The sequence below is a fragment of the Dermacentor variabilis genome, chromosome 1, assembly GCF_050947875.1.
Source record: "Dermacentor variabilis isolate Ectoservices chromosome 1, ASM5094787v1, whole genome shotgun sequence".
NCBI lineage: Eukaryota > Metazoa > Arthropoda > Arachnida > Ixodida > Ixodidae > Dermacentor > Dermacentor variabilis.
The window spans coordinates 254,126,937-254,140,777 of NC_134568.1; the positions used below are offsets into that span (position 1 = coordinate 254,126,937).

General features: G+C 46.6%; 1 protein-coding gene across 1 annotated transcript in view; it reads left to right on the plus strand.

The window, feature by feature from the left end:
• The first annotated feature begins 11,691 nt into the window (after positions 1-11,691).
• The window catches only part of LOC142573300 (uncharacterized), an 8,020-nt gene continuing 5,870 nt past the window's right edge, over positions 11,692-13,841 (plus strand). The window contains exon 1 of the mRNA XM_075682962.1: positions 11,692-11,857. Within this exon, the coding sequence (XP_075539077.1) occupies positions 11,764-11,857 (94 nt within the window). The 5' untranslated portion in view covers positions 11,692-11,763. The remainder of the gene's footprint in view (positions 11,858-13,841) is intronic.

The window sequence follows — 13,841 nt, forward strand, 5'->3', positions numbered from 1 at the left end:
ACGTACTGCCTTTTATCACGTACGCGTTCAACACCGCCAAGCACGAGACTACCGGCTATAGCCATTTCTTCCTGCTGTACGCACGGCCACCCCGGTACACAATCGACACTGTTTTCCCTTTCTGTAGTCATGAAAATCGCACTGTCGCCGAGACTCTCTGCCTTGCCGAAGAAGCTCGTCGTATTGCTCGTTTGCGCACTTTGGCATCGCAGGACCGATCAAAAGAACGCTACGACATTCGCCACCGTCCGGTAACCTATCGCCCTGGTGATTTAGTTTGGCTGTGGACTCCAGTACGGAAACGCGGGTTATGCCAAAAGCTTTTGGCCACCTACGATGGACTATTTGTTATTCTTAACAGACTCACGGAAGTAACGTATAACATAGCTCGCCTCACGGCGAGTGGTAGAAGAGCTGCCAAGACACAAGTGGTCCATGTCGCCCGCTTGAAATTGTTCACATCCAGGCAAATGGATTAACTCACCCGGCGGGCTTTGTCTGGGACGAGGGGAATGTTACGCATGAAGAAAATGAAGACCAGTGAACGTGCTTGTGGTCCCGAGTGGAGGAAGGAAGAAGAGAACGACGCTGAGTTGATTAACCAGCTGGCCGCTCTTGCGCCCACCTTCGATCGCGACCTAAAGTAAACGGTCCCCTTCATCCGTAAGGGTTAAAAACGGTCTCCTTCGCACGTAACAATATTGTCACGGAGATAAGTAAGACGAGCTCGACGAAAGAGAACAGCGTTCTTTAATGATGGCCGACACCCAAAGACCCAGCGTACAACAGCGCCCTTCGCCGTCTTCTGTCTGGCGGTCGGTGCCTGTAGTCAGCAGCAGACTTCTGGCCATAGGAACTCGTAGTGGGCAGCTTACTTCGCGTCAATATGCTCCGATTAGCTGGCCGTTCGTAAAAAGTGGATATGTCAAACAAAAACGCGAGTGAAATCATGACACACGGCGCATGTAGCAATATTAGAGAGCTTTATGTTAGGGAACGCAAGCCGCACCCAAGCGCTGGGGGACGCAAACTCCACTGTGGGCTATTTGCGCTTCTTTGTGCTCAGTTTGGATTCTTTTGTACTGCCGGCGGTTTGCCTCCCAAACTCTTGGATGCGGATTGCGTCGCTTGATCTAAAGCCATCTGTTAACTGCCCCTAGAAAACCTTATTCCGCATGAAATTACTTTGCAAGTATTCGTACCTACATCGATTTACTACACGTATCATAAAAACGAACCCCTACCGATCGTTACAGCGAACTAATTATACCGTAGGCCCCGATGACCTTCATTTCTTAAAAAAAGCTCCTCGAATGGCGAGCCTGTATTAGCATATCATTCCGTATACGTTATGAACAGGCGATACGCGCCCTGTCGTAATAGCGAGCGTTCTTGACGAAGACAGTCGGTTAAAAACATATTTCTTGCGACCGAAGGGCTCTGATTTCTGCCGGCGTTATGTAAATTTTACAGCGAAGCTGTTAGCATCTCGGTGGTCGGTATTTTTCCTGTCCCCGTCCGTTCGGAATAAATGTGGACCGATCCCGGCGGCAGTGCAGGCCAGGACCAGTTGCTCGTAACCCCGTAAGGCAGAGGCTTCAAGTAGTTAGCAAAGTGAAGCGATAGTGCATACATTCTTTGAAATCGCGCATGCAACATACAGAACAGCATAAGTTTCAATAAAGAAAGAGCACACGAAAACCATCCGAACCATAAAATTGATGATAAAGCGCTCCTGATAACAGTGCGAAGCACGTAGCGCTCTCTGCATACGTTTCCCGGTAAATATTACTGTTGCGCAAACTGCCACGGCAACAGCAGCGTGCGACGTGGGAGTGACGTGCGTCCCTAGCCTTTCGTATATAAAAGAAGCAGCCTAGCAGCTGATTTAAATGTTGTTTCAGCATCGCTATGGGCGTCGACGTGCTGTCAAAATTATCATTACTTCCCATTACTTCCCATTACTACCATTACTCTAAATTGCCATCACTACCATTACTCTAGAGCAATAAAGCATTGCACACCCCCCTCAGCAGTTGCAGGGTTGGTTTCCAACAAGCTTCGCTGGGCATACACTTTCGCAGGGCCGGGATGGCGAGACAATTTTTTTTTTCCTTCAAAGTTAGAGGCCACGGGGTGTCCGATAAATTCTTGGAACTTAGACTAATAGACCTGCCAACGTTCGGTTCACGCTTGTGTTAAAAAATCACGTTTAAGGTGTGTTATAGGGCGTTATAAGATCCATTTATGTGAGTGGAAGGTCCAGCACGTCAAATGTATTGCTGAAATCGAGCTGAATCAGATCCAGCGGTGTGCGGTGTTCCATATACGGTCGCTCAAGAAGTGCGCGATTCCTGCTGCGGTGGCTTAGCGGCAGTGGTGTTGCGCTGCTAAGCACGATGTCGCGGCATCAAATCCATGCCGCGGCGGCCGCATTTCGATGGGGGCGAAATGTGAAAACGCCCTTGTCCCGTGCAAAGGGGGGCACCTTAAAGATTCCCTGATGGTCAAAATTAATCCGGAGTCACCCAACACGGCGTGTCTCATAATCAAATCATGGTTTTGGTACGTAAAACCCCTGAATTAATTAATTAATTAATTAAAGAAGTGATGTTCGCTAATGCTGCTTCGCAGCAGCGGCCGGAACGAAAACCTTGTTGACTGTTGGTGAGGTAGTTGGACTCTTTGATTGATTGATTGATTGAAAACATCTTTATTTGCAGGATATTCGTAGAACTCGTGGGTGGGCCGCCTAGTCCGGTAGCCTACTGGTTACTGCTGCTGCGCTGGCCCTCCACACCAGCCAGTGCTGACGGTCAGGATCATCGCTGAGTAGAATAGATTCCCACTGCCCTTCTGAGGGATTTGGAATGGGGTCAACTATGGGATTAAATTGGCAAGCCCACACCATGTGGTAGAGGTTAGCTACCTCTCCACATTGCGGGGAGTATAGTGTTGGGTACCACTGGTGTAACTTAGCTGGCATTGGGTATGTATTAGTTTGTAGTCTCCTAAGAGTGTTCTCTTCCAACTTATTGAGGGATTTATGTGGTGTTGGGTACTCCTTCCTGGCTGTTCTGTATGGTGCGAGATTGTCAGCATACACTGCTAAAGCAGTTAGGTCGCAGCGCCCTTCACGGTCATCAGGGGGCCTCTTTGAGGAAGTTGAGGGACTGTCTGTTAATACTATCTCAAACTTGCGGCAAACAAACTACAGGCGGACACCAGTTTCGAGATATTATTTCCCAAAGTGTGGGCCGAAACACACGGGCGTTCCACTTACTTTTGTGCTTCGATGCATAAGAAAGCGTATCGTTAATAACGTAAGTGGAACCGCAGAGCGGTTACACGGCGACTTTGATGGCGCATACCTCCAAACTGGTGCCATTCTGAAAATTCCTTCCAAGTGGACGCGCCTTGCAAATTCGCCGGCTATGATTAGTAAATTACAATATGCGCCGTAAAGTAATTAAATATGAAGTTAATGAGTGAATGTTTTAATTAGTTGAACATGTGTTTCAATTTCTCTTGCAAGTAATGCCCCAAGCCCCACCCCTCTCTGAACAATCCAGCTCAAGGACTAGAATTATGTTATCTGCAAAAGGCGATTTCTAAAAATTACGGGAGCTTAAAAATGATCATCCCGTGTATGCGTTTTACATATTTACACATGTACGTTAGACAAGCAGATTTCAGCGACGAACGTGTGCTTCAGCCATCACGGTGGGCCTTGTAGAGAAAATGGAACCTTTATTCAGCATTAAAGTGTGTTGACTGACAAGACCTTAGTAGCTCGAGCTTCTAGAAATGCACCGCAGCTCCAGTCAGTGTGGCATTCTTTTTTTCGAACATACATTGTTAAATTGAAGCAATAACATCGCTAAATTATCGCTAAATTATCACTAAATTTCCCTTAAAAGTCGCTACAGTTGTCGCTAAAACTGTCGAGTGAATTTGATTTAACAACACTTTAATCGAAGCTAACATGACGTAACGCACCTAACAATTCATGTTTTTTTTAGTGTCCGTGCTAATGAAGTAGAGACAGTGAATTTATTAGCCTGGTGTGGAGAACTTTATTTACTTACAATGAAAGATGATAGCTGAGGCTCTGTTTACCTTGAGATATTAAGATGAAAAACTTAGCCCTGTTCAGAAGTTTACGGGTAACCTGGTTCTCCCACCAGAAAGACGCACTTGGTTCACATTAGGCTTGCAAAATTTCTAGGTTTAGGCACTCGTGAAACGAAAAATAGATTATGCAATACAACCTTACTTATGTTAACATGGCGATGAAAGTCGTGTGACTCCATAAAGGTCAAATACTACGTGGCCGGCCCTCGATCCACCTGAACGGCCCGTGCAGCATTGATTTGAGAAACGGAGGCAGTGCAATGGTTCGCGTGAACAAGCCCAGCCGCTCCGATATGTACAAAAATTAATTATGGGGTTTTACGCGCCAAAACCACGATCTGATTATGAGGCCCGCCGTAGTGGGGGACTCCGCAAATTTGGACCACCTGGGGTTCTTTAACGCACGTGCACCTAAATCTAAGTACACGTGCGTTTTCGCATTTCGCTCCCATCGAAATGCGGCCGCCGTGGCCGGAATTCGATCCCGCGACCTTGTGCTTATAGCCCAAACCCATAGCTACTAAGCAACCATGGTGGATCTCCGAAATCTACTGCTTTTTCTACAGTTCATATGACCTTTTATTCACCTGCTGCGCTCTAAACCTCACCATAAAGTTTAAATTTATTGGAATAGGTCTTTATAATTTCGTTTAATACCCTCCTTGCGAACGTCCACTATACCCTTTCTGAAAAAAAAAACTGAAAAAAGAAACGCACATTTTGTGAGCGCAATTTGAAGCATGTTTGTCTCGATGCAATTAACCCCAGCGTACGACGTCCGTGGTGCACAGCACCGTCATACCATCATGGTCCCAGAGCCCATTTTTAGCTTTTGAATAATAGAGCGTGTTGTAGAAAATCATCTTTTAAGCAACTTTCTTAACATCAATGTCTCTAAAATTTCGACAACAGTTCTGTCACGTCGACAGAAAGGAAAACTTGTCGCTATAAGCAGATAAAAAAAAGTCACTAAATCTGGCCGCAAAGTCGTTAAATTGGCAAAACTGGCCACATTACGACGGCAAACGTGCCCCGAATTTCGGAGACCATCACGTCCCGTAACATCTATCTTCGTAGTCAGCTAGCAGATGTGCGCGCTTACTTTTTTATAAGCAAATTGTTGCTTTGCTGCGCGCCAAGCATCTAAAAGCTCTGGCGTGCACGACTTAAACTTATAAACGCGTTTTGTTCCGTCCTTTTATGCACTCGTCCGCGACCTAATGGTTTTCAACTAACACAAATCGCCTCTCAGCTGGCACTTCATTGGGCACGACACCGCCTCTGCTCAAGGAAAAAAAGAAGTACAACCTAATGGTTAGAGCATCAGGCATGTGTGCTCGGACAAAAGCTCCAAAACCAACCTTCGGAAATGTATTTTCTTCATATATATAACGGGGATTTTACCAAATTCGTTCGAAATTCCTTAAAAATACCAAGGATGATTAAATTATTTTCTCTGGATTGCTTTCACCACAGTGTCATACATTCGAAAATCACTCTATGTAGTGAATGAACAAGTAATTCTGTAAATTAGGCGAAGGAACTTCTTAACCAAAAGAGCTATGCGATTGGTCCCAATGGAAGATTCGAAGCGTCCCCATGCGAGGAGCTCATAATCGCTTCCAGAAATGCAAAATTTTGACCCAGCTAATCTTTAGAGCGTAATACATTCCGGGCAGTCTTACACAGGAAAGCGAAACTGAACAGCCTAACAGTGGAAGTGTGACGGCCATAGTAGGCGCCCACGTGTGACGAGAGTGCCCGCGCCACACCTTGTAGGTGATCGTCGCCTGAGATCGTGACATTGTTGCGGCTCGAGGCGGCGTTTGGGCCAGGAATCCACCAAGCCCATTGACCAGTACGCCCGGTAGTAGGAATGAAGGAAAAGGGGTTCACCTTACATTATTTACACTGGCTCCAGATACGGAAGTCCACTCCAATTAGGAGCATATTAAACGTCTGAGTTTCACCCGCCGTGGTTGCTCAGTGGCTATGGTATTGGGCTGCTGAGCACCAGGTCGCGGGATCGAATCCCGGCCGCGGCGGCCGCATGTCGTTGGGGGCGAAATGCGAAAACACCCGTGGTACTTAGATTTAGGTGAACGTTAAAGAACCCCAGGTGGCCGAAATTTCCGGAGTCCTCCCCTACGGCGTGCCTCATAATCAGCAAGTGGTTTTGGCACGTAAAACCCCTTTATTTAAACGTCTGTGTTCATGCCAGAACACGCCAGCACACCCCTATCAATGCACCAAGGGTATCAGCTTTTAATGCCGTCGTCTTCCTTAGGAGACTAGACTAGGGAATCTGACGACTGTATCTCGGCTAGCCACATTCGTCGACTCGGTCGCAAAATCCCTCCCATGCCGACGCACCGTTCCGCCGGTCTCCGCTTCCTATTCACCTCAGCATATGGCGCAAGCGCGTAGCGCTATGGGAATCCGAGGTCGAAGCTGCTCCCAAGCACCTAACCAAAGCAAACCTAACCTAACCTAACCTAACGTCAACTTGACCTAACGTTAACCTAACCAAACGTGACCGAGACGAAAAGACAATAATCCTCACGGCGTAACTGCTGTGAGAATACGCCGCGCCACCCTAACGCCTTTTACGCTAACCTAACCTAAGGTAATCTAAACCTAAGCTAACCTAACCTAACGTGGGCGAGACGCAATGTCAATAATCCTCCCGGCGTGGCATCAGGCAGTGGCGTTAAATCGCAATTGCTAAGACGCTGTGCGTTTATTTCACTCCAAGGTCCCCTCAAAAATGATCCTGAAAAGTCGCGGACAGTAGCATACGAAAAGCCTGCCAAGAGCGAAGATGCTGCACCAGGAGAGCGGGCCGGGCCTTACTACGGCCCCTACTGCACCCCTGGAAAATTCAGTGATGCTTTTTTTGAAGGTAGAGCGCCGTAAGGGGCAAGAAAGGTTTAAGCCGGCATGACTGACTCAGCATCGGCGCCGCAGGCGCGAGAAAGTCTTTACAACGTATCTTCAGACATGGGGCGTCCGGTCCCACAGCCTCACCGCGCGGGCAGCCAGCGTCGGAGTGTGAACTCGACCCGACTCTGCAATTCCAGCACGCCTAGGGGACAAACGCGCACAAAAAGAGCAAAGTAACTTCGCCACCGTAGTACCTAGGCGAAGACATACATTCAAGGAGCAAAAGCCCCCAAATTTTTTCTCTCGTACCCGCTCGTACTCGCGATTGCGCACAAACCTCAAATCCCTCAAATGACCGTCTCGTGTTCACAAAGGAGCCTTCGACGTTGGCTCCTTTCATCAATTCAGCTTGTCATGGGTCAGGTTAAGGTAGAGTGATCTGCGCGGTAGTTGTCCCTCGAAGTGAGCTCCTTTGTTGTCGCGTCACAGTCTATTTCGGGCCCCGGCGTTGCCTAGGCGCGCGCTGATGACAGAACTGCCTCGTGGTAAACGTCTAAGGAATGCTCATCGCCGTATTGAGAGGTAACAGACTTCGTGAGGACGCTAGCCCGATGCTCGGCCACCTTTGAGGCACGATCAATCGCGTCCCTCTCATGCGTCTACTTGGGCGTCACAGTTGCCTTCGCAGGCGCGGTACGCACTCTATACCGTGCGTTTCAGCGAACACTTTCAAATTAGTTATTGCCTGTGGCAGATACCACATTTATAGTTCATGAGCTGGTCTACCTGAAGAGGCGTACATTACTTGCACAAAAAAATTGGAATGCATAGTAGACTAATTAACAAAAACATCACTAATTAAGTTTCTAACTAATTATCTTATGGCCCATATTGCAATTTACGAATTCAAGCCGTGGAGTTCGAACTTGGAACGAGTTCTCAGGATGACACCAGTTTCGAGATATGAATTCCCGAGCTTTTCGAAGAAATGCATTGGCGTTCCAGTTACTTTCTTGCTTCAATGCATAAAACGACGTTTTGTTAAGAGCACTTGCCCCCTACCCTCTCTTTTGAATAAAACAGAGGATAGGGGGCATGATTTCCGTAGAGAAGCTTCATAATGTTTTTAAACCTATGTCAGCAGAATATTTCCCGTCGTGCGAAAAGCAGAAAACTGCTGAATCAGACTCGCTGAGCTTGCTTGTTTAAAATTCGTAGCCTGTCTTCCTAGTGTGAGCCCCTCCTTTTGAAAGGGTAATGAAAAATGTCATCGCATCGTCATTGGCTCCAATCTTTCTCACCTCAATCTCGTAAAAACACGTCTCTCGCTCTTTTTAACAACGCAAAGCTCAAGAATATAGTAAACTTTGCTCAAATGAAACAACTCATAAATTTAGCGATTTTCCCTCGTAAAGTTCAATTCAGAGCGGTTCACTGTATTTTCGTTGCACCTTGACTTGTCAGACTGTATCATCTATTTTAGAAACCACACTTTAAATGTCATTAATGCTGAACTACACATTACGACTGCTTTACTCAAGCATAAACGGCCATATAGGCCGGTGAACTCAATCATTAATCGAAGCACTCAGTCTGCAGAGCCATCTGTGAGCGCGAGTCTGAGTGAGCTCAAGTGAGTCCTAGGGCCTTGAGCCTGAGTCGGTGTAAGCCGAAGTGAGTTCGAGTTGGCGGAGTCTGAGTTTGACGAGGTGAGTCCGAAGTGGGCGTTAGTGCCGGTCAGTGAGAGAGCCCATGAATGAGAGTGTATGTGAGTCTGAGTAAGTTCAAGTGAGTCCGAATCGCATGTCATTCTATGTGTTCCTAATTTCACGAGGCTGAGTTCACGTGATCCGGAGTGTATCTGACTCGGTCGGTCCACCAGCGGGCTCTACTGGAGCCAGAGAACCCGAGAGACGACTTGTAAATAAAATGTTAAAAAATACGTCCTATAACTTTCTGTAATGATTTTATACGATTACGCAGACAAATTTTCGCGAAATGTAAATTTTAGCAAAGGTCCTAGCTTCTATATTGACTGTCGTTCGAGCGCTTTTTCACTACCTGAAGGCAACAGACTTGAGTGCCCGCCTATAGACATCCTACACCTAAGTTATCTCTTTCTCTCTTTCACTCCCCATTCCCCTCCCCACGTGTAGGGTAGCAAACTGGACTCAGCCTGGTTAACCTCCCTGCCTTTCCTTCTTCCCTTCTCTCTCTCTCTCTCTCTCTCTATATATATATATATATATATATATATATATATATATATATATATATATATATATATATATATATATCTATATATATATATATATAGATATCACTGAGTGAGCTCCGTGATACCCAGGTGTTCTTTTTTTTCGTGGTTTTCAGGCACTCGCGCCTGCATGCTTTCATTTGCACATTGTTCGCACCGTATAGGATTTGTCAATGCAAAGAAAACAATGTTCTTTCCACGGATAAACACACAAAAAATATTGAAGTTGACTTCAGCATTTTCGGGCTGGAACACAACCCTGCGCAACAAGGAATGCACGTATTCGACGCAGTGCAACAATTCCTAACGCACTTGCAATGCATGCATGGCAGTAAAACGCGCGGAGGGGCCTTGCAACATGTTTTCTTGAAATGTCAGAACACCCTGAAGTGAGTACGACGCATTTCAATGAATATATTCTCAAAAAGCTTCTTTTTTTCTTTTTGAGGAGTGCACGATAATAGTGGGGATACAAAGAGCACAATGTTTACTTTCCCTCTGAGCTTGGGGAACGCCTATAGCAATGTCCTACCTATTGTTCCTTTCTTGCGTGTTATTCTTCCCACGGTGCACTTACGGCAACCCTTCACGGTTGCGGTATGGCAACGGCGCCGAAGAGCAGCAAACTAGCGTTGACAGGGCGGTGGCTATGCGACGGGATAGCAACCGCCGCATCATCCTTTATGCTAGAATATTGCAGGCTGGCGTGTATGGGCTGTCGTGCGGTCTACAACGTCATCGACCCCACAAAATAAAGGGGGCCTCGAGAGCCGCAGGAGAGAGCTAGCGATATCTCGCGCGAGAGTGTGTCCTCCCTGAGGTCACATGCGTGCGAAATAATATTTTTCTCGCCTGTTGACGACAGCATTGTCTACAAATCGGGAGCGTTTTCGTGCCGTGTTCACAAAGTGTTCCAGCGCCTTTTTAATTAGAACTAACTGCTGTCGCTTTGGTCTTGCGTAATTGCGGTGGTAAATTAATAAAGGGATACGAACACGAGCGCTCGTGCCTCAGTCAGAATTGTTGAACAAGTCGGAATTGTTGAACAAGAAGTTTTTCTGCAAAATTATGAACGTGAATTAGTGCTAAAACAACGAAACGATATATTGTAGTTTTCTTACATATATTTGAGCAAGTGTGCATGCATGACAAAATCGACAAGACCTTTGGCTATGTGCGGAATATTTTATTATGCTTGCGCAAAAAGGAGGATGAAACGGCGATTCACGCACTTGGCGTTAGGACGTCCGGAAAAAAGGTTGTGAGTGATATCCCCCAAAGAGGGAAGCAACGTGTCGGTTATCCCGAACGCAAATACGGATAACCGCCGCTTGCGATTATTCCTCTTCGTATTATCATCCTGTATTCTAGGCGCGGTTGAAGCGGTTCACCGTCCCAGGGTCTCGTCGAGTTGATTCCTTTTGAGGTCTTTTACTGCTGCAGCCGTCGTAAATGTCTTCTTTGTTGTCGAAAAAAAATAAAAATTTCCCAGGTGATTCGATGTAAATACACCATGGTCTGTTTCTTCTTCTTCTTCTTTTCTTTCATCTGTATGCATGAAGGTGCTTCATTGTAAGTATAGATTGATTTGGCGAGAGTACGCCATACAGTTATGGAAGTTCAGACTAGTGTCGGGTGTGTAATCGGCTGCGGTGACACACAGTATAAGTGAGGAAACCTTCATCATGGCATGACATCAGAAGTGCTCTTATAGGTTGCACGGAGTACCTTTCGCATAGCTCAATAAATATGTCTAACAATCACTAGGGGCCAATGCAAAAAAAAAAGGGGGGGGGGGAAGAAGTAAACGGCGAAGTGTCTTTATTTATTTGTTTTGCATTTCCCTAAGTCACATATGTCGCAGGCAACGTTCTTCCTCGACTTACGTTTTACAGAAACGCATATTAATGAAACGGGGTGCCATATCGCATGCGCAGCTAAGGCATAGTTTATTTGGGCTAGCAGCGCATTTACGCGCTATGTCTACCGGTGGTGCCACAAAGAATGGAGGGCCTAACCGGAAGCGTTAGCTCCTGTAACTGCATGCTTCCCGAACGAGTGACACAGCTGCACGGGCTGAAAGCATCCGGCGAGGATAATGGAATTCGTACGTATTAATATTTCATGCGCGTAGACTACCGTGCTCGAGGAGACTGTCCATGAAAAAAATAAATAAATAGAACGGGAACATGCAGAATGGGGGAGGGATGGAGAGAAACCACTATAGACAAATGAAGGCTCTAGCACGCAACTCCTTGCCCGCTCCTTGCCGCGTCATTTTGCTCAGCCGTCGCTGGAGCACACACGTGCGCTCGGGCATAATCAAACGCTTGCCTCTCATTAGCGCCGGAAGGCAGAGAGCGGGTGGCACTTATAAAGGCCTGCCCAATCAAGCACTTCCTTCAGTGGGACAAAATTTCGCCTTCCCTCCGCTCGGTGGCCCGTTCTCAGGCACACGCCACTCGACTCACACTGCCGGCGTCGTCGTCATGATGGGACCCTTCTTGGCGGCCGTCCTGGCGACAATCACTTACGTGCCTTGCGCGGTGTTTTGCCAAAAACCCCGAGAAGTCTTCATATGCGGTACTGTACGCGGCTGCATGCATGCTATTCGAGAGGTGCTCAGCCGCTCCTTACGTAAACACATGTATCTTCCTCCCCCCCCCCCTCTTTTTTAAATGTTCATCGCCTATGTTTGTACGCGTGTACACACTACGCATACCCTTAGCTTTATGATCGTAGCAAAAGTAGCTCGATTGTGAAAAAAAAAAATGCGCAGGTGCTAAGTGTGTGCACACGCCGTTTATAGATGATGACGTTTCGACCGATCACGGCTTTCAGCATCAAAATCATCGTCGCTTTTACATGCCTAATCAACTAGATTTTTGGATTTGGTTCTCTTCGCATTTTCAGATCTCACTGCCTGAAATAGTGCCTGAAACCCACAACATTCGCGAAATGCGAAGGCTGTGGGTTTGGCTCCCACCTGCGGCAAGTTGTTCTTTCATCCACTTTAATTTCCACTAATTTATCGTTTCTTTATTTCATTTATTCAGCACAAGTAATTTCCCCTATGTTGTCCTTGGTGTGAGTGTTTGTTGGCTTCTCATGATATGACTAATAAAAATCGGGCCCTTCGGTTAACCCCTTTCTTCTCGTTTATTGCCGGAAATAGCTGTAATTTCTGAACTTGGCTGCAATGTGTTTACATATTTATGCAAATTTACTGTTAACTGCGCCGTCCAAGCCTAACTGATAAGGTTGTATGTTGCTTAGTGGGATGTTCGAAAATTGGTGTCCGTTTTAGGAGTGCAATCCCTTGACTTGCACCTGTAGATACATATGCTAAAATCCTCAAAGGCACCAGCATATATTGCCGACAAGCAGGTCTCATAGAACTGCAGCTCAACTTTGTGCCATCGTTAGGCGAGGATCATCACTATAACTGTGCCCGTTATGCTGCAGGTGATTCGTGCCCAGATACTCGGAAGCAAACAAGAATCGTCTCGATTGATTTCCTTTGTTGTTGTTCATCGGCGCAAATACACAAGCGGGTTAAGTCCCATCTTTCCTAACCGGTGCGGCTTGCATGAACTACGTCGGAACGTCGACGGGTGGAGCTTGCGGCTGTCGGTAACGATGTTCGTGCAAGCAGTTTGCGTGTTGTCATTAACAGGTAATTTTTACCCCACAAGCTCCTATTATAAAACACGGAAACGGAGAAATAGCCTTTTTTCTCGGCATCCCCTTTACAGATAGTGATACGGTTTATTGACAGTGACAGTGACTATTAGGCCATCATTTTAGTTCTACAAAGAATCTTCAAAATTAGAAAAAGAAAGGAAGCGACAACTTCGCAATGAAGTTTTCAACTCTGTAAACAAAAAAAAATTAAATTCTAGATTTTTACGCGCAAGAACCACGATAAGATTATGAGGCATGTCGTAGTGGGGGACTCCGGATTAATTTTGAGCACCTGTGGTTCTCTAACGTGCCCCCAATGCACGGGATACGAGACTTTTATTTTATTTTATTTCGGGATTTGATTTCGCGACCTCATCCTTATCAGCGCAACACCATTGCCGCTAATGCCACCACGGCGGCTAACTCTGTAACGCCGTAACAAAGATACTCGGCATAGTCGACAAAGCACCGTTGTCTCAGGTCGGGACAGTCCAGGTGGAGGATGTAGTTGCAGACAGGGATCCAGTCGATAGATAGACGTGTGTGCTGGAAACTAGGTGGGTTCCGCAATGATCGTAAGGCACCATACGCAAGCACTCGAATTTTCGCTGCTGACAGCGGGATTAGTTCGTGCACGCCGTCTTCATCAGCAAATCAAGCAGCTTCATTGGCATGTTCATTGCTCATAATGCCACAGGGGCTAGGGAGCCGCTGAAATGTGACGTCGTGCCCTAGATCGACGAGGCGATGAAGGAGCTCTCGGATTTCTAGCTATAGTTGTTCGTAGGGTAAAGCTTCCTCTTAACGGTTAGTAAACAAAAAGGCCCATCTACTTAAAGCGACTAGGCCGAGCGCTCGTCCGTACTTGTGATCGTCGTACGAT